The sequence below is a fragment of the Chroicocephalus ridibundus genome, chromosome 3 (assembly GCF_963924245.1).
Source record: "Chroicocephalus ridibundus chromosome 3, bChrRid1.1, whole genome shotgun sequence".
NCBI classification, from domain to species: Eukaryota; Metazoa; Chordata; class Aves; order Charadriiformes; family Laridae; genus Chroicocephalus; species Chroicocephalus ridibundus.
In genome coordinates, this window is record NC_086286.1 from 41,491,304 (window position 1) to 41,516,324 (window position 25,021).

Here is a 25,021-nt window from a genome sequence, read left to right on the forward strand (position 1 = left end):
CTTCTCTTCTGCAGGCTGAAGAACCCCAACTCTCTCAGCCTGTCTTCATAGGAGAGGTGCTCCAGCCCTCGGATCTTCCTTCTTAACCCCCTTTTTTCTTCAAAAAAGGAGGACAACCCAGAAAAGAGAAAGAAGGAATGTACTACAAGAGATGAAACAGCTTGGCCAGTGTTACGGCAGAGCAGCCGGGTGGCTCAAGCAGCAAAACGATGCTCTTAGGTCCAGGCAGCACCCACACACTTCAGCCAACATGCCCAGAAGGGTCACGTTAAGAGAGCATAAAGGATGATTTTCAAATTACAATGAGCAAAAAAGAAATCAATGTACACAGAAAACTAAGATTTGTTAATACGGAAGCAAAGCGACCTCATTACCTGGTCATTATAGATTTCCAGCACGTTGAAAGTGTTCTGTAAAGACAAGAAGTAATTAGAAGGTAAAACAGACAGGCAACAAACAGCAAAAGCTAGGCTCTGTATTTCAGCAGCTTAAACATTAAGTTTCTGCCCCATGACTTTTCTCTTCTCCCTGTTGCTTATTCCGTGTGCCTGCACTTTCCACAGAACCAAAGCAAGCACCGTGAGCTGCGCTGGAAAACCCCTGATTTCAGCAAAAATCCGGTACTGGGAAACCACTCTTAGAAATCCTTTTGCTCTGAAACAGGATATTTCACCACATCATTCTAGTAAGAAGCCATTTGCTACAGATAGGAGGGTTTTAAAAAATTTAAAACGGTGTTTAAATTTTAAGAGAAACTAAGGGATTTTATATCTTCAACATTTCCTACTAAAACTGTTTTCTCTTATCAGAGAAGACTTTCTAAACTCCATCCTAACATACGTTTCAATACACCATTTTATTGTATTTTTGTTGTATTTTCCCCTAGCCAAATGTGCACGAGGAAACCGCTAGCAGACCTCAGGGTGGGCTAGCCAGTGAGCAGGAGGAAAAGCCATCTCTGGAAAGATGCGGTGTCTCAGCCAGAGGTGAGAGACGGAGCCCAGAGTTGGGGCACAGACGACAGCTGGGCTCAAGGCTCTGCTGATCCTCTGGGGCTCTGCAAATGTGGCTGCGTGGGGGAACCTGCAGAGTGACAGCATGCCTCTGGTGTCACTCGTGAGCTTCAACTGCAACAAGCCAGAGAGGCGGCTTTCTGTGAGCTGCCCCAGTGCAAGATGGCAGGTGGTAAAGGCACGGCCCCGTCTCTGGCAGCCTGCGTAGCCAGCCGCGTTGCTGTCGTGCATGTGTGTGGTGCACCCTCAGCCTTGCTACTGGCCTGACCTGCAAACGGGAAAGCAGCAGCCGCATCCAAGGGTCTGGGACAGAGACACCCCCAGGTCTGGGGTGCACCAGGCCGGGCTCCTGCCGCCAGGAAGGACGAAGCCCCGGCTCAGCAGATTTGTAACAACCCTTCGCTACTTGGCAGACACCGGCATCAAGCTTTAAGCTTCGCAGTATTAAGTTCACCAATGCCAAAAAGAAACCTGTTCTGTACCAGGAAGACTACGGATAAGAAGTAAATGACTCGTGAGACCCTATGGATTGGTTTCTGCCCGTAGCTTGTTTTCCCCACCAGAAATCAACAACAAAGCTATTTACGAGTGGTTACATGGGAACTGATGAAATTGCAGCAAACAATTTTATTGAAATAACAAGCCTGAGAGTAGCGTTCCACGAGGGGAAGTTCTGATGGGGGATTAAACTGCTCGGTTATCCTCAGACATATTTGCACACCGGGCATATTCTTGCAATACGATGCATGGCTTTATCCAGTGCACTTCCAAAAGGAGAGACGAATTTTATTTCCACCGGTGGAGGTGACCAAGAGCCTCCTTTTCTTGTGGTCCTGAAAAGAAAGAGAAGTATCAAATTGATTTTTTGATTACCAACAGTATTCAGTAGAGGAAAACGTTTTGCAATGTTGGAATTACAAAATCGATGCCAAAGAATTATTTATGGGCTTCTTTGAAGATAGGGTCAAGGCAGAAAACATACAGAAACAAGCTTCCTTTTGCTTTCGTTCCTTAACAGACTGTCCCAAGCATTCTCACTCAGTATTCGCGTGAGCTTTTTGAGCGCCCCCACGCCCTGATTTTAAGAGGCAACTCTCCTCAGACGGTTTTCCAGAAGGAACCGGAAAACACGGCCAGAAACAAGACGTTCTCTTTACTCGTCGTCTGACCCACTCCTGCCTTCTATGGGGAACTAAAGACCGTAAGAGCGTGGTTTCGTAAGGTGGAATGACAGGAGAGCACGCCATCATTGCAAAGAGTAGCACCCACTTGGCCTTTCCTAGCCCCTCCCTCTTCTGGTTCCAATAGAAAACTGAACCGTGAAGTGGGGAAAACGGTGCCCAGGAGACCAGCAAGCTGGACAGGCTCGCAAAGTCAGAGCAGAACTGTACCGCCAAGGGAGGAAGAGCAAGTGAGGTGGCCAAAAGCTGAATCGCTACCGCTGTTTCTTAATGACTGCAAGCTGGCTCTGTTCAGGGGAAGAGTGGGATTCTTTCCCCTTCTCAGACACTTTTTCAAGCATTTCATGAAGAAGTTTCGCACTTTTCTCATTTTGCTCAGCTATTGTCTTAGTCATTTTCTCCACCGCCTCCGGGCCGGAGCCGTGGCGTTTGCCGGGGCCCGTGTGGGGGCAGCCCATGCCGCTGGCGGCGGTGTCCCTACGGCCGGGCCGTGGCTTTGGCCTGTATGGGCGGAGGCGTGGCTTTCGCCGGGGCCTCTGGGCGGCGCAGCCGCCGTGGGCCTGGCCGATGCCGGGGCCGGTGGGGGGCAGCCGATGCCGCTCGGGCTGGTGTCGGGGCCGGTGGCGTTGTTTGTGCCTGTGTTGCGGCTTGGGCAGTCACCTGAGTTGTTTGAGTTTCTGCTGTAGCTTTCCGTGGGGGGGTTGTCTGAATTCCTACTGCAGCTTTCGGTGGCAGGGCTGCCCGAGTTTCTGCTGTCTTCGGCTTTGGCCCCGGGGTCTGAGTAGCAACATCACATGTCACATCATACTCACTCCTGCACCGATATTTAACAATAAACCAGCCCTGCAACACACTCGGGAAAACCGACAACAGGATCACGTACGAATGAAAGTAACCTTCACTCTCGAAACGGCCCGAAGGTTTCTCATCCCGATTCTGTTACTGTCGCTTTGGCATCATCACCGAAGGGCAAAGTCAACTTTCCCCAGGTACGACCAAGAGCGTAATGAGGAAAAGAATCCATCCCGAAAGTGTAATTAGGAAAAGCCTCCATCACGACATGCCCAAGATAGGCAGGCAGAACCGTTATCCAAGCAATTATTTTATACCTCTGAAGGCAAACCCACGCCAACGTGGCACGCTTAGACCACCGCGTCCAAACACAAACGAGAAACAGGCCATGCAATATATTTGACCGCTTAAACCCCACTGCATCCATTAACTTCATACAAAGCTCTCTAAAGGCACGATACCAGATTTCACGTAAGACCGACATGCTGTGAACTCTCTGTTCTCCCTGAACAAGCTGGAATTCAAACTATTCAGGCAATCTATCAGAGCTGCGTTCGTGCCCCACGTCGGGCGCCAATAAATCTGTCGTGGTTTTGGCCGAATTGGCCAATGGCCGGCGACAGATGCTCCCCCCCAACCTCTCGTACACGGAGACGAGGAGGAGAGGTAGAGAGAGATTTACGAGCTTAGGAGAAACTAAACTGCTTTCATGAAATCCTAATAATAAAATAAAAAGGGAAAGAATGAAATAGATACAGTCCATACAAAACTGGACGAAGCTCCCAGGATGACGTCACCGCACAAACCTCAAATCTCAAATTCTCCTAATTCCGAGTGTTCCTGCAGGCAGGCAGGTGACGTTACAGAAGGCCTAACATAGCCGTTTAAGACCAAATGCAAGTCTGCCATTCTGATTTGCAGTTCCAGTTCTCAACGTAAGCAGTTTGAGCAAACTCTATAAAACTGCAAGTGTAATCACGGTCTGTAAAGCCTTTAACTGGAAAAATCACTAACTACAGCCCACCTTACTCCATCAGTCCACGTGGGGTTCGAGTTCTCCTTCCTGGAAGATATTCTGGGTTCCTTTGCTCGTAGAGGAGGGCGAACTGATCATCCCGGAGATGCAGAGGGAGCTGCTAGGGGTGCGGTGCGAAGGCTGGGTCTGAGAAAGGACTCAGGAGGAAAAAAGACAAGATCCTGGGAGGGCACGTAGCCAGGACAGCTGACCCAAACTGACCAAAGGGATGTTCCATACCCTCTGCCGTCTGCTCAGCTACAAAAGCTAAGCGAGAGGAGGAGGGCTGGGGGGCATTCCTTATTACAACGCTTGTCTCTGAAAATTACTCTGAGGTGTAAAAAGCTCTCCGTCTCCTTCAGCTGCATCACATTCAACAATGTTTATTGACAGTCAAACAACATGCTGACTATGACTCTGGAGAATCCTAGCTGTATGGACGATCGCCCGATGGATGTCCTTCACTTTATCCTGGCGTTGCCGGTGCTGCTTCTGAGGTTGGTGACTTAAGCGCACTATCTTCCACCACCTACAGTTAAAAAAAAGCCTGTTAATGCAATAGTCATTACCAAACAGACTGACTTCACACTCACACAGATGAAACTGAGGACAGTGAAATGCCGCTTTTCCTTTCAGATCACTGCTGGGTGTAAAGTCAGAAACATACAGTGTACTCTCTGCTACCGATGACAGCCTCTGTGTTTAAGGGACGGAGAAGAGAGTGTTCAGTGTACGCCATCGCGTGCCCCGTTTCTGGTATTTCTGTTCCTGACTACGATTTGCCACCACTCCTGGACAAAGTGAGCAGTTTTACAATGCGAGCTGTAGCCACAACTGGCAGAAATCATCCCATTGCAGTACTTCCTGCACTGACGACAAATGCCCACACGGCGACCCACTCTGCATCTAACAGGGTAAAAGGCAGCGATGAGAGAAAAGCTGAAAGTTCCAGTCGGCAACACTTTGTCAAACTGGCCAGCCCTCACATCCGACAGCTCAACCCTGCACTTCAAGGAACCGCTTGGACTGCCTGAGACAACACAGTATATTCTAAATAGCTCCACCTCGTCTTTTCCCGTTCCCTGTGCTGAGCAAGTATTCGTTCCTTCTAGATCCACGTGAAGATACTCGGGGTTTTACGGTGAGAACAAAAGCAGTAACCGTTACTTATTTCCAGGGACTCGGATGGTCGGGATAATTGAATCCACGTGTAAAGACCTTTGCCCAGCCCTCTAAGTTGCAGTGCTAGCCAACAACGGCAGAAGGAAGCAGCCCCTCAACAGCAGTCTCCATAGAATCAGCTTATTTTCTTGCCTCCCGCCTCGTCAAAACTTGCTAAAGCGATGTATTATTAGCAACACGCCATGCTTCAAAACTAAAGTCAAGAAATACTAGTCTGCGTAAACTTTCCTTTTATGCTTACAAATCTACGAACAAGAAAGCAGTAAGCAGTTTGTCCTAAATTCAGTGAGGGCCCACAAGCCAAAACCAGGCGCTTACATCTACATCAGTACCCACCAGTTATAACGAAAGCAGAAACACCTTCACTGCACTGCTACGGGAATGACTGCGGAAGCTTTGTGACCTGCTGCCTTCTTCCCAACCCAAATTTTCCATTGACTCCCATGAGGGATTTGCGTATTCCCAAGTCCAGCCCCGTCTTCTCTACAGTGTTGTCCTAAATCCCAAAGCCGAGACGAGCTGAATAAGTGAATGCATCTAAGGTCTCTTCTTGTTCCTGTCTCTAGTGAGGGACTGGCGGGTGCTGTTGAAACCCAACTGCTTGCTCTCCTGTTTGGATCTCAACAGGTCCCATTTTAGAAACATCCTCAATTTTAGAAACATCCTGCTGAAGAAACAGCACGTTTAGCAGCTATAAAAACGACAGCATCTTTAAAATCCACCTTGTGAGAAACCGGTTTTCTCCTTCATTCCTGCCCAGGATTCTTTAATTCTGGACAATATTTTCGCCAGAAAATTTGGTCTTCGACGCACATTTCCTGCTTTAGCTTGTTTTCTTACTGGAGTTAATGGCTTTGGTCTTGAGACTGGAAAGCAAGAGGGGGAAAATTTCAGCCTGGTGTCATCCAAGTGACAGGGAATTCTCCCCTCTATTTCCCCCCGCTACAAGTTACCTTCTCTTGAGGCCAGTGCAGGCAAATGGTAAAGCTTGGCTCTCTCTACGGCCAGCTGCCTTTCAATTCGTGGAAGGATCTTGCCATATTGGGCTAATAGAGAATTTCTGGCAACTGCTCTGTCGGTCAAGCGATGATCGCCGTCGTTCTGATGAAGGAAAAGCGGAAAGCAAAAGCTTAACTCATTACAAGAAGTTCCTTGCACAGACCTCTCCGTGCTATTTCGCATTAGTGAGCAGATTTCCTCTACGGGTGTGGGAAAACACCTCCACTGCACAGAACAGCGGCAAGTTCTACCCATCCGCACACACCGATTTCACCTGGTACTTTTAGCAAAGTGGAAGGAAGACTGGAATAGCAACAGAGCCTACAACTTGAAGTTAAAACAATGCTGGCACTCTGCAGAACCTTCTTCTGATACGCCTGTTATCACCTGCAATTTTCTGATATCACCTGCAATTTGCAAACGACTTACTACATAGCAGGCTTTCCCTTGTTCTTCCTGAAACGCCAGTGCCCTGAATATACGGGACAACTGGAAATTACCCTGGACAACATGATGTGAAGATTAAAACAAGCAAGAAAAAGCGACCTACGCACACCACCTGGCCGCATGACAGTTTTCAAATGCAGGACCTACGACTTCCAAACCACCTTAGAAGTTTGAGTCACTGGAAAACTATGATTCCAGAAAACAGCAAACGCGTCACAAATCCAGAACACAAGTTCACGCTTACCATAAGATTGACATTCATGGATTGATTCAGCTCTAGTGCTGCAATGTAGTTGGCACGCTGCAGATGGTAGACTAAAAGGAATTCTTGATTCTGAACACCAGCACTGGTCCTTAAAAACTTCTCCAAACACTCCTATGAGAAAAAAAAAATCATTCCAAAAATCTGTTATGGCTCTGCCTTTTCTCTTTTCAAAGAGACGATGAACATTTTTCCTTGCTCCCACTTACTTGTTCGGTGTCTGTGAAAGGCAGCTTCAGCAAGTCTTCCATCAGGCCCATCTCCCGGCACATTTCGTACATGTGTTTTAAGAGGTCTTCTAAGTTTGCCTGAGCGGCATGTTGGTGCAACAGACCCCAAGCCTCCACCATGCACCTGTAATTAATGTTTCACACGTAAAGGCATGTTAACAGCATAACCAAAGAGATGCCCCAAGAGTCTTGTACTCAAAGTTTAAAGGAAACTTAGGGGATGATGATTTCTATTCTTTGTTCTCCATTTTCACAAGATTTGCGTGACAAAATGGTGGGGTGTATTTCTTTACCTATTGGAGAGCAACACAGTGAGGAGAAGCTGCACTTCCCCGCTGCTTGCCGTGGGTGGCCTCATCAGCTGGATGTATCTGAGGGCTTGCCCATGCTCCCCTTGGCACAGGAGGGACTGAATAATTCTCTTGTGCTGCCATGACGCCGTTTTGATTGTAGCGGGATGAAAGAGCAGGGCCAGTGAATTCTGTACAAGTTAGAGATCGGGTTTTAAAATCATTTTCTAGATTATAGCTTTGTACTGCCATGTATCTCTAACTCAACTCTACCATACTTACTTCGTAATCATTGTGATCTAGAAGCCAAAAACCTTCAACAAGCTTAACAAGTCCCCAAGGCATGCCAAAGGCAGTTGCAAAGGAGTCGACTGAAGTCTCTGTCTCACTCGGAAAGGAACGCTTGATATCCAGCAGCAAGTAAATTGTCTGACATCAGGTATCTCATTAAGGCTAATCAGTTTGTAAGACCAAAACTTTATCACATTACCTTTAGAAAAACATAATGAAGTAAGAATATAAAAGTGGTAGGAAGCAGAAAATACATTCAAAACATTGGAGCATCCAACGCTCAATTATTACAGCAAATAAATTCCACAGTTGGGTTTTTCCCTCATGTCCAGCGTCTATAAAACAGTGTAAATTGTGGCATCCTTACAGTACAGCTCAGCTCCGAATGCTTAAAACTGGATTTAAACCAGTATGCGGGTCACTCATTGGTAGCGTCATTTTCTCTTTCTGACGTCCGTTTTTAGGGACATCATCTAACGAGACAGCTCTGGGCTATAAGCGTTTCTAAGCCCCTTGCTCTCTAGGCTCCCCTCGCGGGTTAGGCAACAAACAGCAAAAGCAAGGCTGTGTATTTCAGCAGCTTAAAAATTAAGTTTCTGCCCCATGACTTTTCTCTTCTCCCTGTTGCTTATTCCGTGTGCCTGCACTTTCAACGGAACCAAAGCAAGCACCGTGAGCTGCGCTGCAAAACCCGTGATTTCAGCAAAAATCCGGTACTGGTAAACCACTCTTAGAAATCCTTTTGCTCTGAAACAGAAATTGTTTTATAACCCATCATGGGTGTTTTAGAAAATTTTAAACGGTGTTTAAATTTGGAGAAAAACTAAGGACAAATGTTACGAAACAGGTCGGCGACCAACACTGAAGAACATTTATGTGCATCCCCTGGAGGTGTAATAAAAATAACTAGAAAGGATACAATTGCGTGTTTGCAGTTTTCTTCAATGTTTTCTAGCAAATAGAGATCCAGCAGTGCCTGAAATGAAAAATTAAAAGTTCTGAAAAAACGCCTGTCTTCCCTAAATCATTGGCTTTTGGGTGGGGTTTGGCGGGGAGGGCGGCCGTTTGTTGTTGTTCTCAGTGAACAGGACACTCACATGCAAACTGGCAGGCGGGTATTTCCCAGTTCCTCCTGCATCTCTCCGCCACAGCTTCTCCACTTGGTCTCCTAACTGGGAAACCATTCCATCAACCATCAAGCAGTCCGAGTCCCATTTTCCTCTGGAACAAAAGGTAGCAAGGATTTGGACAGAGTTAAACACTAATTCCAGCCTCCCGGTGTAACGGCTTTCCTCCAGTCTTCTGCTGACTGCAGCCCTGCCCTTTCATCTCCCGATGGCACAAAGCAGAAAAAGGACACTAGAGGCTCTGTGCTTCGAAGGAACACACGAGCCTGTATGTAAGTTACTTGAGAAGTAAGCCAAGGAAGATGAACTTTGAAGTCAATACCTCCTACCCTGCAGCTTCCACCTTAACTCACCTTGCAGCCTCTTGGTCACAGTGCCATCGCCAAAGCTTGGTCAGCTCTTTATTCAGTTTTCAGTACAATTTCCAAAGAAAAACCTATTATCGGCTAATCCAAGGCATGCCGCCTATGTGCTAGGCAGCTAGTCCAGGAAAGAGAGCTGACGTTAGCAAGTGACTTCTATCCGACAGCCAGCAGAGTGCGAGGCGTGCCAACTCCATGTAACTCCAACCATCTTACGAAATCACACCACGTACTTGGGAGAAGGGGACTTAGGCCAACACAGTTATGACCCTCTATTACCAGTCAAGGACGGAGATGATTGTTTGTTAAAAAACACGCTTTCTTCTGCTTCCAAAACAATTGTTCTGTGAACACCCTGCTTTGCTGAACTGGAGGTGACTGATCCTGTCCTAATCACATGGCCTTTTTCAGTAGTCAGAAATTATACACATTAGCCAATGAATAAAGTAGACTCCCGAAAAATGATGATACCAACCAGTGGTACTAAGCAGAGGTAGATAGCAACGTTTTAACACAGGAAAGTAACCTCTCTGTTCAACAGAACACACGTGTCACTGAAGTCAAGAGTATTGCTGGCAGCGGCATTACGCATAGCCCATGCAACTGTTGAAATAAAAGCCATTCCCTTCCACTTCTGAATTTGACGTGGAAGTGTTCTAGAGTCTTCCTCTAGCTCTTACCTTGATAAACGCTCAAGTTTCTGTTGCTGACCAGTATAGTAGCTCTCAATCAGAGGATAATTGTAGAAAGGTCTTGACAAACGCGTATCGTCATCTACAGGCAACAAAGTAGAAGCAAGTTAAAGCAGTCATATCACACTTGTAAACGAAATTTTTTGCCTAAAGAGACAGAAGATCGTACAAGCTAAGCATCAAGAAGCCTCCAACTCTGAAAGAAGCCAATCCTCTTTCTGCCTTTGCTAAAAGAACTCTAAGAGACAAGACTCAATTCCTTCTTGCCCCAAGTGCCGTTTCAAGGTTACAGTTCACGCAGCATTCACAACATGTAGGGTAAGCTGAAGTTCACTATAAAAAAAACCACCCAGTTCTCAAAGGGAATGGTTTTAAAACCATTGTTTAAAACAATTGTTTGTGAGACAATTAAGGCTGGCAATGGAATTTCTAATCCATCCAACTAAAGAAGGATTTCCAAGGTGTACTTTCTCCTCAAGCAACTGATAGAAAGTTCAAAACATGCAGGTAATGCTCTCACTGTAAAAACAAGCATTCCGGTACTTGTTGTTTAATAGTACTTTGTTTAAAATCTCAAGTAGTTCAAGCTGTGGACACAAGCAGCGCCGTGACGTCAGGGGTCCATTGCTATTCCTAAAATCCACCCAGGAAAGAAACTGCCTGCCTCATTCTACGCCGTGTACTTGACAACCAGGCAAAATCTCAACTTCACCCACAGAACTTCAGCACACCCTGCCACTGAACCAGCACGACTTCTTCCTGACGAAACCGTTACAAAAACATGGCTAAGCATGCGTTCGTGGGAGTCACTCACTGGATGGTCGCCTTGCTACAAACGTATGACAGGTCACGCTTACCTAAACCCTCTGGAAGGAGACCGGATCGACAGAACCAGATGACCACTCGTGCATACAAAGAAATGAGGCCGGTTACCGCTTGCTTATTTGTCACGTCTGCAAAACCTGAAAAAAGGCAGGAGATGATTAGCGTTATGCAATTCTGTTCATTTTCACAAAACTCCCTTCATCCTACTAAACCAAAAGTATAAAAATAGCACATTAGAAATCTTTCTCTTTGCGTTTTTCATGCTGTATCGCTTTCTTATTTGAAGAAAAAACCCACTATCACCACCAAAACAAAAAGCAACCCCTATAAAGAACTAAACTCACTAAAGGCTAAAATAAAAAAAAAACAAAACCCCAAAGCCTGAACTACTAAATGCACGCAGGAATAAGACATCTGTTTCTCACGTAGCAGAGATTCTTCTGATAGCAAAGGGATATTCTTTTCTTTTCTCAATAGGCCAAGAACCATTTCTAAGAGAAAAAGCTGTAGAAACTCAAGTAACTTACTTTGCATGTTACTCGTTTACGCTTCCTTCGTATTGTTTAGCAATTTGCAACACGGTGTCTGCATGCAACTAGAACTTGCTAGCTAAGAACTCAAAGGAATAATTTTCAGCAATACCACATTCAGTTGCTGTAATTTCAGCCCAGTTGCCTACAAAGCTTCTCTCTGGATGTAGCCTCCCCCACCCCCTTGCATGAGCTCCACCATAAACTGTTGCCCTGAACTCCATGCGTGTTTTGTGGTGGTCCCAAGCGCTCAGCTTTAAGCCCCTTCTCCCAGCTAAATGTGACTGTCTTCCAATCCTCAAAAACAACAAAAGCCCATGTTGCCACAATTCCAAATCTCAATAAAACATACCAAAGATTTTGTAGCACTACTACAAACCTTTTTCAGTAAGCTCTTGTGCTTCTGTGAGAAAACAGTTTAAGACCGTGCTAAGGTTGCTCAAAAGCAACTGGCAGCGCTGGAGAGACCGTAATGTCTGGGCGTCAATGAAGTTGCAAGAGCCATCAAACAGCGGAACACCTTTTCAAGAATAAATATTAAATCGTTAGCCGACAGAGCAATTCCAGAGTTTCAAGGCGCACTTCAAGGACCGCGTGCAATATCCTATAGCGGCGTATTACGGAGGAAGCTCAATCAGAAAGAACGACTTTAGGTTTGCGGAATGACTACACTAGTACTCACAGATTTGGTCAAATTCTTCCTTTGTAGAGATCACTTGGTTCCATGTCCACTCAAGAACAAACCGTAAATTACCAGCAGAACTCGGCTGCTCTTTAAACAAAGAGAACAAAAAAGAAATGAATCAACAGGCTCCAACTCAAAGAGGTACCACGTAAAAAAACAACGTTCCAAGTATTACCTTCAGATATCCAATGTTTAATGCATCCAGTCAGAAGTCCCACAGAACCTGTCTGGACAGCAGCTGACAATACTGCTTCCAGCTGCTCCTCCTAAACGTAACAGACAAACTCAAATGAGAATCTTACCTACTTGCACCATGTGAACCATCAACAGTAAATGTTTCTTTCTAACTGTATACTCATTCAGACATCACAAAGTCAATCAGGACACAGGCCAGGAATGCCACGTCCTTTCTCTTAATTCCAGCCACAGGCTGGACTGCTCACTGCTCTGAGGAACACATTAACACACTTCTCCTCTGACATTTCAACTTACTGCAGCCTAATTCTAATCTTTCTTCGCATGCCTCTGCATTACAGTCTTCACGTACTGAGTTCCAACTATTTTCAGAAACATCCTCTGCTATCACCTGTTACGCATTCTGTGCATGTAGGTTTGCCATTGGAGTGCACGAAGGGGGCAGAACAAATACACTGTTTGCTTGGAAACTCTTGCAACTACAGCCAAGCAGTTTTCTAGACTGTGAAGACATGAAGCAGGTCTCATACCCAAAAACACTGTTAGAATTTTCAGTCAGCCAGAAAATTAAGTTATAAGTCAGCCAGAAAAGGAAGGTCAAAAAAAGCGTACCCCCTCCACGAGCAGCGCTGGCAAATTGGTAACAATGCCCAGTGACTGGAAAAAGGGAAACACTGCACCCGTTTTTAAAAATGGTAGAAAGGAGGACCCTGGGAACTACCGACCTGTCAGCCTCACTTCTGTGCCTTGGAAGATCGTGGAACAGATCTTCCTAGAAGCTATGCCAAGGCACACGGAGGACAGGGATGTGATTTGAGGCAGCCAGCACGGCTTCACCAGGGGCAAGTCCTGCCTGACCACCCTACTGGCCTTCTATGATGGAGTGACTACACCAGTGGACAAGGGAAGAGCTACGGGTTCGTTTACCTGGACTTCTGTAAGGCCTTTGACATGGTCCCCCACAACATCCTTCCCTCTAAATTGGAGAGACAGGGATCTAATGGGTGGACTGTTTGGTGGCTGAGGAATTGGTTGGATGGTGGCATCCAGAGGGTAGTGGTCAATGGCTGCATGTCCAGATGGAGATCAGTAACAAGTGGTGTCCCTCAAGGATCCAGATTGGAACCAGTACTGTTTAGGATCTCCATCGGTGACATGGACAGTGGGATCAAGTGCACCCTCAACAAGTTTGCAGATGACAGCAAGCTCAGTGGTGCGGCTGATATGCCTGGAGGATGGGATGCCATCCAGAGGGACCTGGACAAGCTCGAGAAGTAGGCCTGTGTGAAGCTCATGAGGTTCAACAATGCCAAGTGCACCTTGGGCAACCCCCAGTATCAATACAGGCTGGGGGATGAAGGGATTGAGAGCAGCCTCGAGGAGAAGGACTTGGGGGTACCGGTGGATGAAAAGCTGGACGTGTCTCAACTGTGCACGTGCAGCACAGAAGGCCCACCATATCCTGGGCTGCATCCAAAGAAGTGCAGCCAGCAGGTCGAGGCAGGTGACTGTGCCCCTCGGAGGGCTGGAGCACCTCTCCTAGGAGGACAGGCTGAGAGAATTGGGGTTGTTCAACCTGGAGAAGAAAAAGCTCCGAGAAGACTTTATTAGGGGTTTCAGTAGTTAGAAGGCGGTTATGAGAAAGATGGGGACAAACTTTTTTGCAGGGCCTGTTGCGATAGGACACAGGGGTAACGGCTTTAAACTAAAAGAGGATAGATTCAGTCTAGATATACAGAAGACATTTTTTACAATGAGGGTGGTGAAACACTGGAAGAGGTTGCCAGGAGAGGTGGTAGATGTGCCATCCCTGGAAACATTCAAGGTCAGGCTGGATGGGGCACTGAGCAACCTGATCTAGGTGAAGACGTCCCTGCTCACCGCAGGAGAGGTTGACTACATGATCTTTTAAGGTCCCTTCCAACCCAAACGATTCTATGAATTTTCTGAAATAACAGAAAAGAAGTGAAACATTTCCATTCTAATAGGTTTAAATTTTAGGCTCTTCAAATACTGGATTATAATGTGGTGCTAATCCTTTAGAAGAATAATCCACAGGTATGCACAGAGGCGCGATATTAAGTAGTAGCTTGTCTCAGCTGGAGTTCTCATACTTCTTTCAGATGAAAGGATCCCTCAGAAAACTTTATTTTGTTGTGGGGGGTGATGAGGGGAGGGGAGATTTGTTTGGTTTTTTAAACACACTGAAAAGTATCTTTCCCTTCCAGGCAAAATCATGACATTCAAAGCGATTTCTACACATTAGAAGACACATGAGATGTTTCCACCTTTTCTGAATACTGGTTTCAGGCAAGGAAACACACCAAATACTGCTCACAGTGGCAAACAAAACTGCAAAGCAAGCTTCTTGACCCTACTTCTGAAATTTGTCTTCCTAACACTCACAGGAAATCCCTGCTCAAACGCATAACAAGCCTGATGTAGAATCCAGGAGGCAGGAAGATGAGGGCAGCGGGAAGGCTGCTCTCCCCTTCCTGCTGATGGCTCCACTGCATGATGACCAGCTGGCTGATCCTTTCGCTTAGACCCTGCCGGGGGGAAGAAGATGGGCTGCTCATCACAAAGGCTCCATCTCTCACGGAACTCTTCAAATGACAGAGAAAGGTTGATGCAAATGGAAAACCTATGGCAGGGGGAGTGAAGTCACTGTGGTGGCATAAAGCACAGAGAAGGTAGCGAGTGTCATGAGATAAAGGTGATTAAGGTGTTGCAGCTGCAAGAGGGCAGTCTCAGAGCAGCAAATTGGGCTACTGCAGCACAAGGCAGAGGCTACAGAGGTGGAGATCCGCCCGGAGAGGATGCAGAAAAGCCTACCGATGAAGGGAAAACGAGGGCAAGCCGTGAAGAAATTGCCAGGGAGAGCTGACAGCAGTAATCCTTTACCACAGCCCACTTCCTTGGAAGCAAATGATCACGTACAGTGACAGTGCAGCAAGCCGACGTCTGCAAGAGCTCGCATCCCAGTGAGACGCCCCCATTGTCGGCTACTGCACTGAACCACTGCTTTGAGAATCTGACAGGGATGGGGGTTGCTCTGGGGGACACATGCGTTATGTTGGGCATGACCAGCACTGACTGCACGCTTCCTTGTGCGCATCTGTGTGTGGCACCGAATTAAGAGAGGGGTCTCTAAAGACAGATCTCTTAGGGCTGTTCCCAGTCAAAGTCACTACTTTGGATCTAAGGATACGGTTACTTCTGCTAGCTCAGGTCATGCCTGTATTTCAATGCAACTTTGCAAAGAATCCAAAAATTGGATTATCGTGTCTTGTAGCCCCTCCAGCCCTGTCAGACCAGATGGATGTATTTCCCCCTTGATTCCCTCATAGGCACTCACCTGACTCAAACTGGATGGCTGGACATCAACTGGTCTTGGAGACAGCAAGCCAGCTACAAGACACCTATTGTAGCTATCCTGAATGGCTTCCCATATTGAAGGACCAGATTTCTTCAAAAAATTCAAGGTCTGAAACATCAATCGAAAACCACAGATTAAGACAGCATTGTTATTCCGTCACTACGCTTCTGGATAACCTCTAAAAGGAAGAATCTAAATGTTCACTGACACCGTCAGACAGCCTGAACCACTAAGATGCTTTAGGTTAGCAATCTGCGTAATTAAGTCTTTTCTACCTTCTCTGTCTATACACAGGCCTTGCTCTTTCCCTCAACACTGACACAAAATACATTCTATATAAGCTAAGCTAACATGCAACTTCACGCTTTGGAAGATCCTTTCTATGCCTATTCGTATGGAAGCCGATTCATGTTGGAAACATTTAGTGAGCTGAAACTTCACTCAAAATTATCTGTCACAATCTGTGCCGTGGCTCAGAAGTTATAATTGGCCGAGTTTGGGAGAAAACAAAATTTTCACTCCTCAAACAGTTATGTGATTTTTCATTTTCTCCATTCCCTCCTTTTTCAAGAGAATTGGGGATCAAAATTCTAACTCAAGACTATGCAGGCAGTTCGACTGAGGGGCAATAAAGAAGTAACACCTTTCCCCGCCTTCTACAGTGGTTTTGTTCTTGCTCCTGGAGCAACGTCGCATTCCTTTCTAGACGTTCAATCCCCGATCGTGCTTCAAGAGGAGACAACGGCAGTTGTACAGTCCCAAGAGGGGACCTAAAACATTACCATTTGCATACAACTGGCGACAGGATACAATTGCAACTATGCGTGTGGACGGGCAGGATGAGCATGAAACGGTCCCTAACACGGAAAGCAGTGCAAGAGAAAACTTAGAAAAGCTACATCTCCTGCCACTCGCAATAAAGATACAGTAAAAGATCACCTCCTTCTGGAAGCCGGTGCAAGTCATGTGAACGACTCCGGAGGTCAGCAAGCACGTACCATCTGCAGAAACAGGGAACGTTTGACAACCTTCCGTACTCTCACAGTTATGGCATGACCAGTTTACATTTTTTACACACCGGTATCTAGAAACATATAACTGAGTGCTTTGAGCTTCAGTTCACAGTCATTTCAGGCTATAACCAGCACCACTTCACCGGCTACATTACAAAAGCACCAAAACTCAGCCGGCTGTCAGATATGTTCCACAATAGTAAATACCTTGTCAGTACAACGTGATCAGAGTTGGGTTTGGGGGGGACTGGGTGGTTTTTTGGTTTGGTTTGGTTTGGGTTTTGAATGACAAACAATGACTGAACAAGAGAACCAATGAATAGCATTTGACCTCATTTTAAGCTTATCACTCTCAAAAGCAGTGAAATACCTACCAAAGTTATAGGTGCTTGGATTAAAAAACTGCTCAGGTGGTGGATAAGAAGGAGGAACTCCCCGACTTAGACTCCGCTCATGGACCAGAATATCCAAAAGGAGCTTCGGAGAAGTCACGCTCGCTACGGTATCCAGCGACCACAGTGCAAAATAGGGGCACTCATGAGGGAATTCTTCCGGCCTTAAAGAAAACAAGCGCGTAAGCTAAATGCTGACATTCAAATGAATTATTGGCAGGCATATGGAAAACTACTGAAGAAAAATCTACCTTAGCGAATCTGGCATTTGAGCAGAATACCAGCGATTAATGTCAAATACACCCAGGTAAGTAGATGGTTTTCCCTGACCGTACGTATTCACTTGCCAACTGAAGACTGAGACACTGGTGTCAGGAGACGTGACTGTAAAAGACAAGACGTTGTTTCTGACTTGTAGAAAATACGATAGATCCGATAGTTTTAAAACACCACTTTCTATTTTGGCTTCATTCTCTTCTGTCACTCGTGAAACACAACCCTTCCTAAGAGTGATTACAGTAATTACGGAATAGCAAACATCTCTGTGATAGGTTTCAGTCACACTGCCCCTTTTTCTTGTCCCCTCGTCCAGATCACTGGTCAAGATACTAAAGAGAAGTGGCCCCAGTGCAGTGCCCTGGGGAACAGCACTTGTGACGGGCTACCATCTGGATGCAGATGCGGACATCGGTTTGAAGAAGGGAAAAAATTCTGGTAACATTCCTAAGCAATGGAGAGTTTGAACTTCTTGTTCAAAGATGGCAGCTGGAGGAGTAAAACGACTGACCATCATCATACAAACGGCCCCACCATACATCGCGATAGCATGTCAGCAAGCATAAAATAAAACCCACTTTTTCCCTTAAAGAAGTCCCACATAACTTAAGCATCCATTTTTTCTTCGTAAATAATCCCAACAATCTAGTCTATGCAGATAGGCAAGACTTTCAGACTGTGGGGACAGAACAGCATTCGTTGCTTAGGTTCCAAAAGCACTTCTTTTAAAATCACCAAACACGGACATCAGAACAAACCTTCATTTACGCTATCCTCTCCGTCAACGTCGCTGCGGAATTTTTCGACAGTCTGGCAGCTGATTAATTTAGTACTCATCTGGCCTCTCAAGGGAAAGACTCCACCCGTGAGATCTAAACTGAACTTTTCGCCACAGTATTGCAAACCCTGGGGGAAAAATCAGAGAAGAGAGCAAAGGTCATTCTAAGATAAAAACATACATTATGGCTAAATATGAAAGACAGTCTAACAGAATAGGCTTATTATACTGTGTATTTCACATGAGCCTATTTCTGATGGTAAATAGAAACTACGCCTGACATGCAAGAGAATGCAGTGTCAAATCGTAACGGGTAAGTTTGGCTGTAAAGGCTTTGCAGATCTAAACATGCTTTGCAGAATTCCTTGCAACATCAAGGTTTCTTTATAAAACCTAAATATATCTCTACAAAGGGATATCTGAAATAGTGCAACACACACGCATGCAAAGCTCTTGGCTCTGCATCTTGACTACAGAACTCATGATGTTAGAGAAGTCCCAGCAAAAGAGCAGTAAGCCTTAACTGAAATACCGGCAAGGTAATACTGAACAGCAAGCAAAGCCCTTCTAAAACTAAAACACCCAATCCGGGTGCGCTGCTCCTCTAGAGCAACGTATGTTTCTGTCATAAAACCCCTGCACATCAACAAAGATAAGGAGATGGCATCCAGCACGCCATGAATCCCTGGAAGATCCTTCTACTTGGTCACCGTGATAGATAATGCATTTTAAAGAAATTTTTTCCAAACACCTAACCTCTATCTATGCAAAAGCAACAGTGGCAAATGAGGAAGCACCTTTCCTACACATAAGCAAAACACTCAAAATCTAAATTAATCCAAAAAAATCAAAAGGCACAGTCCCTACAAAAACCAGAGTACCACGATACAAGAGTCACCCCTGTTTCGTTCCATAGCTATTGAGAATATGCAAGAGAAAGTACCAAATCAGGAGGAAAGACTTGCTCTGAACTAAGATTACTGTCCCCTCAAAAAGATTTTGGAAGACTTCCAGGCGTACAACTGAATGGAATTACACATCTAACAGATGCGCCTTGTCTCTGTTAGCTATCTGAGATACAATGATACCTCACATCTGTATTTTGAACGCATCCTCCTTGGAGCCAGATCTAACATTTAGGTACACTCTTCTGACCAAATTACATATTTTCCTGGCTTTAAGAGTAGATTGAATAGGTCACCCAGCCAAAAAGAAGAACGAGTTATCTTTACAGCTACTAAGTGTCAGGATCAACACTGAAGAGACACTGTAGGTGCATTTCATGTGAAAAGTCCGGCTGACAAAGCTCTAAGGGAAACCAAGAATATAAAACTGAAGATCAGCAAAGACTAGAGTATGACTGTATTTTAAGAAAGGGAGAGAGACAGAAGCTTCTTCAAGTCCGAAGCTTGGTTAAACCAAGCGATTCAAGGCCCAATCTTCTCTTCCTACATGCCATTCATTTGGTATTTCAGAATAATTTTATTTGCAAAAGCCGCGTCCTCTTCAGGAATTTCATTTATACGGGCTCTTTGCAGATGAATCTAGCTGGGACACACGACACTGCAGTATAAAATGCTACGCCTTCTTTCCAAAAGGTATGGACAAAGGCCGTGCCCAAGAAGACTCAGCAAAACATGATTATTTTTTCAGCCAGCTCTGAAGTTTGATGGTAAATCTCACCCCTGTAACTCAACTGATACTCCCTTAGAGAAAATTACTATTGTCTGCTTTTCCCACGCATGCACCTCTTACCTCATACATGACTTGTCCTGAGGCCACGCGTTTTCTGTCACCAAACGCTAACTGCAGCAGGTGTAAACTCAACACATCACCTTCACTGAAAAAGGGATAAATTATGAAATTTGGTTACAAAGCTGCTTTATAGTCCTCATCGTCGTGTTAGTAGACCTAGACGTTTCTATTCACCTTTCCTGCGTAGACTGAACAGCCCACAAGTAGCAACAATTGCGAGGATCATTCTCAGGCTCTTGAAAAGTGACAGCATAGACAGGAATCCTCCCTCCTTCAAGCTGAGAGTGGTGCCTACAGGTTTAGGGGGAAAAAAAAGCAAAACGAAAAAGAAAAAAAAGGTGAGCCTAGTGGCCCAAACACAGGTAGTTTCTCGTTTCGTGGACTACGTCAAGCATTGTTCTTCCTGACTTCTGAACCTTATTTGTACCTCCACACTCTACTCTTGCCACCTAATTATTCCTCCACTGTCTATTTATGCATCCAACAGCTTCTGGGGAGTCAGTGCTGATCTGCTGAAGGGAATCCCAACCAGAAGTTAGCCAAATATCTCAGGTGAGATTGCTCTTTCGGCCAAAGCTGACGTGCAGGAAAGAATACATTTTTCAGGCACAGGTCAGCAATTGAGTTTTCATGTCTCACTAGTTTCACCCTGGACACTTTAGAGAATATCGGCACCAAAATCACATCACTGACATACTTCAGCCTTTCAATGGATGCCCCAGTTGCAGTAACCGGTTCTGAAAACCCCAGGAAGCATGCTTCCCACAATTCCTCAATCCACAGGCACAATAAGGAAAACAATCCTAGTCCACTGGGGAGAAGGCGGACCACTTGATCCAGGTATGACTGAAAAGTTACGTCAGAAGAGGATTTCTGAACGTGCCAAGATTATACTCATACTCATGTCAGTCCCTGAAAAAGTTCTCTTTACATCCACATACTTCCTTAAGCAACAAATCGAGAGCCCCACACCTCCAGGCATGGCCAAGTGTAAAGGCCTACTTACTCTCTCTTCAAAGTTTTCATATTCCAGAGCGACAGGTAGCCATCCGAGAAACCCACAACGAGCTGGTTGCTTCTGCTTACGTAGCACAGGGCTGATACTGCTGTTCCGGAAGCATTTTGTAGTTGAAAACAGAGATGTCTCCCTTCGCTGGTCACAGTTTCTCTTCTTTGTGCAACTTCAGCAGGATTTTTAGTGACAACTTCTAGATCTACACACACAAAACCAAGCAATAAATGAATACGTTATGCCATTTAGGCTGCATTTTAGGCACTGACGTGACAACCCCTATCATCTAATGCTACCGTGCCAGGCAAAATAGCCATTTATGCAACACTTTTTTTTGCCATTTCCATTACTTATGTCTTCAAAGAACATAAGAACTCTCGGATCAGACAAGTATTCTCACTCACGTTTGAAAGCTAGGTAAAAGCGTAACTTTCATAGACAAATTCTTCCTGGACTCTGAAAAGCAGGAGTTTGGGCCTCGTGATGAAACTGTTTGAAGTGGCACCTCGTGTTTGAAGTGGCACCAATTTCTGAAGCTGCTGTTGTAATAGCCAAAACGGTGTATGCAATCTGAGTACACCTATTTGAGATTTCATTCATCCAAATGCATGGGTGTTGGTAAGTGGGGTTTATTTTAAAAAACAAGCCCAAAATTTGCCCCAAGTCAATTAACACAAGCAGAAGAGCATTCCCGGGAAACAGGGCTCCTCCAACACAACTTCCTACCAGGCGGCCGCACCGGCTCACGTGGCAAAATTCCTACACCTCTCTGGCAAGAATCATAGTGGCACAGGGATCTTGGTGGGAGGGGGCATTTACAACACTGCGAGGAGCAGTCAGACACTCCCAGGTTTAATCAGGTCAGGACTATACGATGTCAAACTGCCACCTGTAACCAGTCGTCAGAAATGTCTGACACAAGGGTCTTCAAAGTGGGATGCATACTGTTTCGTTAGAAGACAGAAGTTTTCTTGCGTTTAAATTCATGTGGAAAAACTGCAGGCTTACCCAATGCTTCGATATCATTCTGAGTGCAGGAGCAATCATCCAAACTAAGGTCAACCAGAAGCAGATGGCCAGCATCTGTAGCCACTGCTGCCACCCCAAAGAGCCATCGCAGACTCTGATGGAGGTGCTGAGTGCTCACGCTGGGTCCTCCGTGATTCGCTATGGGTTCTATAGCGGTTACCTACAGGAAAACTACAAGTTACTATTTGAGCTCTTTGACAAGCTCAATAGAGAAAGTAAATACAGGAGCATCAAAGCATTGTTTGCCATTAGATCAAGAAAAGAGACAAAGACAAAAAAGCCCCGTACAAAAACCTGTTACTGCCTTCCATTTACTAGATTTCCTGCGGGTAAGTGACTTAACTTCAACTTACATGGGGCATTCTATTAGTACAGCTTAGCAATTTCCATTTCCTACTTCGCAGTAATTAACTGGAGGAAAACACAGAAAATCAGTTATACGCAAGAAACTTTATCGTATTCAAGGGGCTTAAGACAGACAAACACAACTACATCGAGGTCTCCCACCGCTCACAGCCCACCAGCACCGCGGTACAGTCTATGCCTTCTTTGACAAACGGGCGTTAGGATAAATCAGGGCTCGAGAGTCAGACGAGGCAGCGGCCAAGTTGCATGGGAGACACACCATTTCCATGGGAGCGAAACGTATTTAGAAAGCGTTGAAGGGAGAGACCAGCTTAGTAAAATTCACACTAGTCCGCATTTAGAAGAAAAGTAACAACCACATAAAGGAAAAGAAGCTTTAAATGCACACCAGCACTTTCACGAATGTTGAGAAAAATGTTAAAAGCCAGCCTAAAGCAGCAGCTTCTCAGATAAAAAGGTGACTCCACCTGAAGGAGGAAGCGCACACTGCTCTTTCACGTGCCCAGCAGTCTGCACGCAACTGTCTCACAAGGCGAAGACAGACCTTTCAGCACACGTTGCAGCACATCCCAGGACAACACTGACTGCTAGAGCAGAGACACGAGCACACAAAGACTCCTGCGCTAAAGCTGCACGTATTTCTCTCTCTCAGTCACCCCAATACGAATGCTTACTACTAGTCATCACACTGTAGCATTACAAACAAACAAAACTCCACCTGTATTCTAGCAAGTCAAACCAAAGCACCTGATGGAAAGCTGGCTAAGAAGTTAGTTAGTTAGTTGTTGCAGATTCTAAGATGATAAAAATGAATCTTGATGTTCTATTGACTGCCACCGATTCTTGTTTACATTAAGATAAGAGGCTAGGGGACACACATCATTTGAGTTTCTGGGTTACAGAAGACAGAAAACATCAGCAACATTACACCAGTGTGTCCCATCTACACAAACACACTAGTCAGAGAGCAGAGATTCAAGGACTGCAGGCTGAAAGGTGACCTCCCAACAATCTGTCAGATAACTCACTAGAGGCTCTTTTTTCCTCTCCTAAGTCAACAGAAAAATGTGTTCTCCTCAGCCTGCTTGCTAGGCTGAGATTCAAGGCAATGTGTCCAAGTCATTTACAGCACAACTATGGAATTCTGAGCCATTTTAAAGACGGTATTTCTGATGGAAATCAAGCAATTAGGGCCAAACAAAGGTGCTTTTCAATGCCTTTTTGCGGAAGGAGAGAATCAGGTAACTCTGTGCTCTACAATAAAACCAGAAAACTTGTTTTACTCTCAGTAAACTCCAACAATAATGGCACATTAAGCCCAAGATTTTACAGCAACACCATCTTGACTGGATACTCTCAAGTGACAGGATGTTAACGCGCGATAGAAAAAATACCTCCTACAAAGAGACGCTCCAAAGCTTGTCCTAAAACAGGCCTACGCAGCACCTAACAACATCAAAGCTTCGTTTCTCCAATTAAAAAGTACCTACCCTCCCGGGAAGAACAACTGCTTTAACCACTCTTGAGAGTCCAAGGTCGTACAGACAGAGAACACTTCCCTCTGCGTCTTCCAACCCAACCAGCAGTCCAGTTCTCTTCTCCCAGGAAAACTCCTTCACCACACGAACAGTGGGAGGCTGTTCATTGACTCCACTGAAACGGTACGCAGAGAGCCGCTCTCCTGTCACACAGTTCACCACCTCAAGGTGAGGACCACGTGCCAACCACGCCAGGCCGTTTCTCCCTGTGAGAGAAAAGAAAGAGGACTGAAGCAAATGTCCAACGGAAGACTGAAAACAGCTGAAAAAAAATCACAGTGCCTGCCCCTTTCCTTCAATAAACGTACCTAGCAGAGGAAGACCGACCTACCTCATTCTAGTCAATGATTCAAAATCACCCGTTGAAATCCCCAAGCAATCCCTCCTAAAATTAACCACCTTGTTATTTTGCATTTCTACTTGTCATTCCCGCACCGAAGAATCTGGGTTGTTTGCGATAAAGATGACAAGGTCCTGATCGACAGCCTTTATACCATATTCGCCTTGGTTTTGCTAGAAATGATCTAAACGCATATGGGAATACAAGTCTTAGAGCGTAGAGGAAGAATCGGAGGCATTTTGTTTCACTGAACTACTGCCAGCCCAAAGGAAGTATGAGCTCAATTCCTGCATTTACACTCAGGTAGATAGATTCCACCTGGTCTTAACAGAAGCCTAGACCTCCAGATAGGCACCCAGCTCTACTGTCACATCACCTGGAAAGTCCACTTCAAAGTTTAACTATACTCACGTTTTAATATTAGCATTTGTCATCGCTGAAGCACCCTTTTTGTTCTCTCTCTCTAAACAGGATGCCTCTTAACAGCACCAACCTGACACAGCTGATACGATGACCTGAGGCTTCAGGTAGCCTCCAGGCAAGAACAGCTTTATACCGAGACCAAATTTAAAGGAAAATGCTCACCTCCAGAAAACCTCCCGCACAGCACAGAGCCGAGGGTTCCCTCATCTTCCCCAAGTGCCTGAAGAGTCACCTCTGGAAACTGCAGCAGACTGCTCGTTACCTCAGCTGTTAGGTCTTGCATTCTTCGCTGTAAATACAGGAAAAAATTGCACAACTAGACTCACGTCAGCCAGAACTATTCTTGAGAGTGACAGAAGTTTCATCAGTATGCAGTGAAAAATCCCCTAGACATCACCTCTAGCTCTTTTCCTTGCAAATAATGGCACTCGGGAGACTTTTTGCTCTCCCGGCAGAGCAGAAGGAGAATCCTTTGCTTTTCTGATGCCTGTGAGATCACCAACAAAAAGTGACCCAGACATATCCACAGAGAAATAACAGGAAAAAGCCCAATACACTGAGTTCAAGTCTACTCACACAGGTTCGGAAGATGGGAGCTGAGA

At 45.4% G+C, this 25,021-nt stretch overlaps 1 protein-coding gene across 1 annotated transcript; it reads right to left on the reverse strand.

The window, feature by feature from the left end:
• Window positions 1-5,912: 5,912 nt before the first annotated feature.
• On the reverse strand, window positions 5,913-24,702 carry LOC134513826 (protein ELYS-like; the record flags this gene model as incomplete). The annotated part of the gene is made up of 24 exons (XM_063330999.1): window positions 24,582-24,702; window positions 23,609-23,862; window positions 21,732-21,912; window positions 20,718-20,925; window positions 19,886-20,002; window positions 19,712-19,796; window positions 17,937-18,084; window positions 17,154-17,286; window positions 16,885-17,066; window positions 16,437-16,498; window positions 15,477-15,605; window positions 12,099-12,189; window positions 11,921-12,010; window positions 11,618-11,758; window positions 10,741-10,845; window positions 9,872-9,965; window positions 8,800-8,923; window positions 8,622-8,678; window positions 7,694-7,840; window positions 7,415-7,602; window positions 7,101-7,245; window positions 6,874-7,005; window positions 6,137-6,284; window positions 5,913-6,049 (listed from the first exon to the last, which is right to left on the reverse strand). Coding segments are annotated over exons 1-24 (3,219 nt in total), but the record flags the coding sequence as incomplete, so codon positions are not given.
• Between the last annotated feature and the right edge of the window lie 319 nt (window positions 24,703-25,021).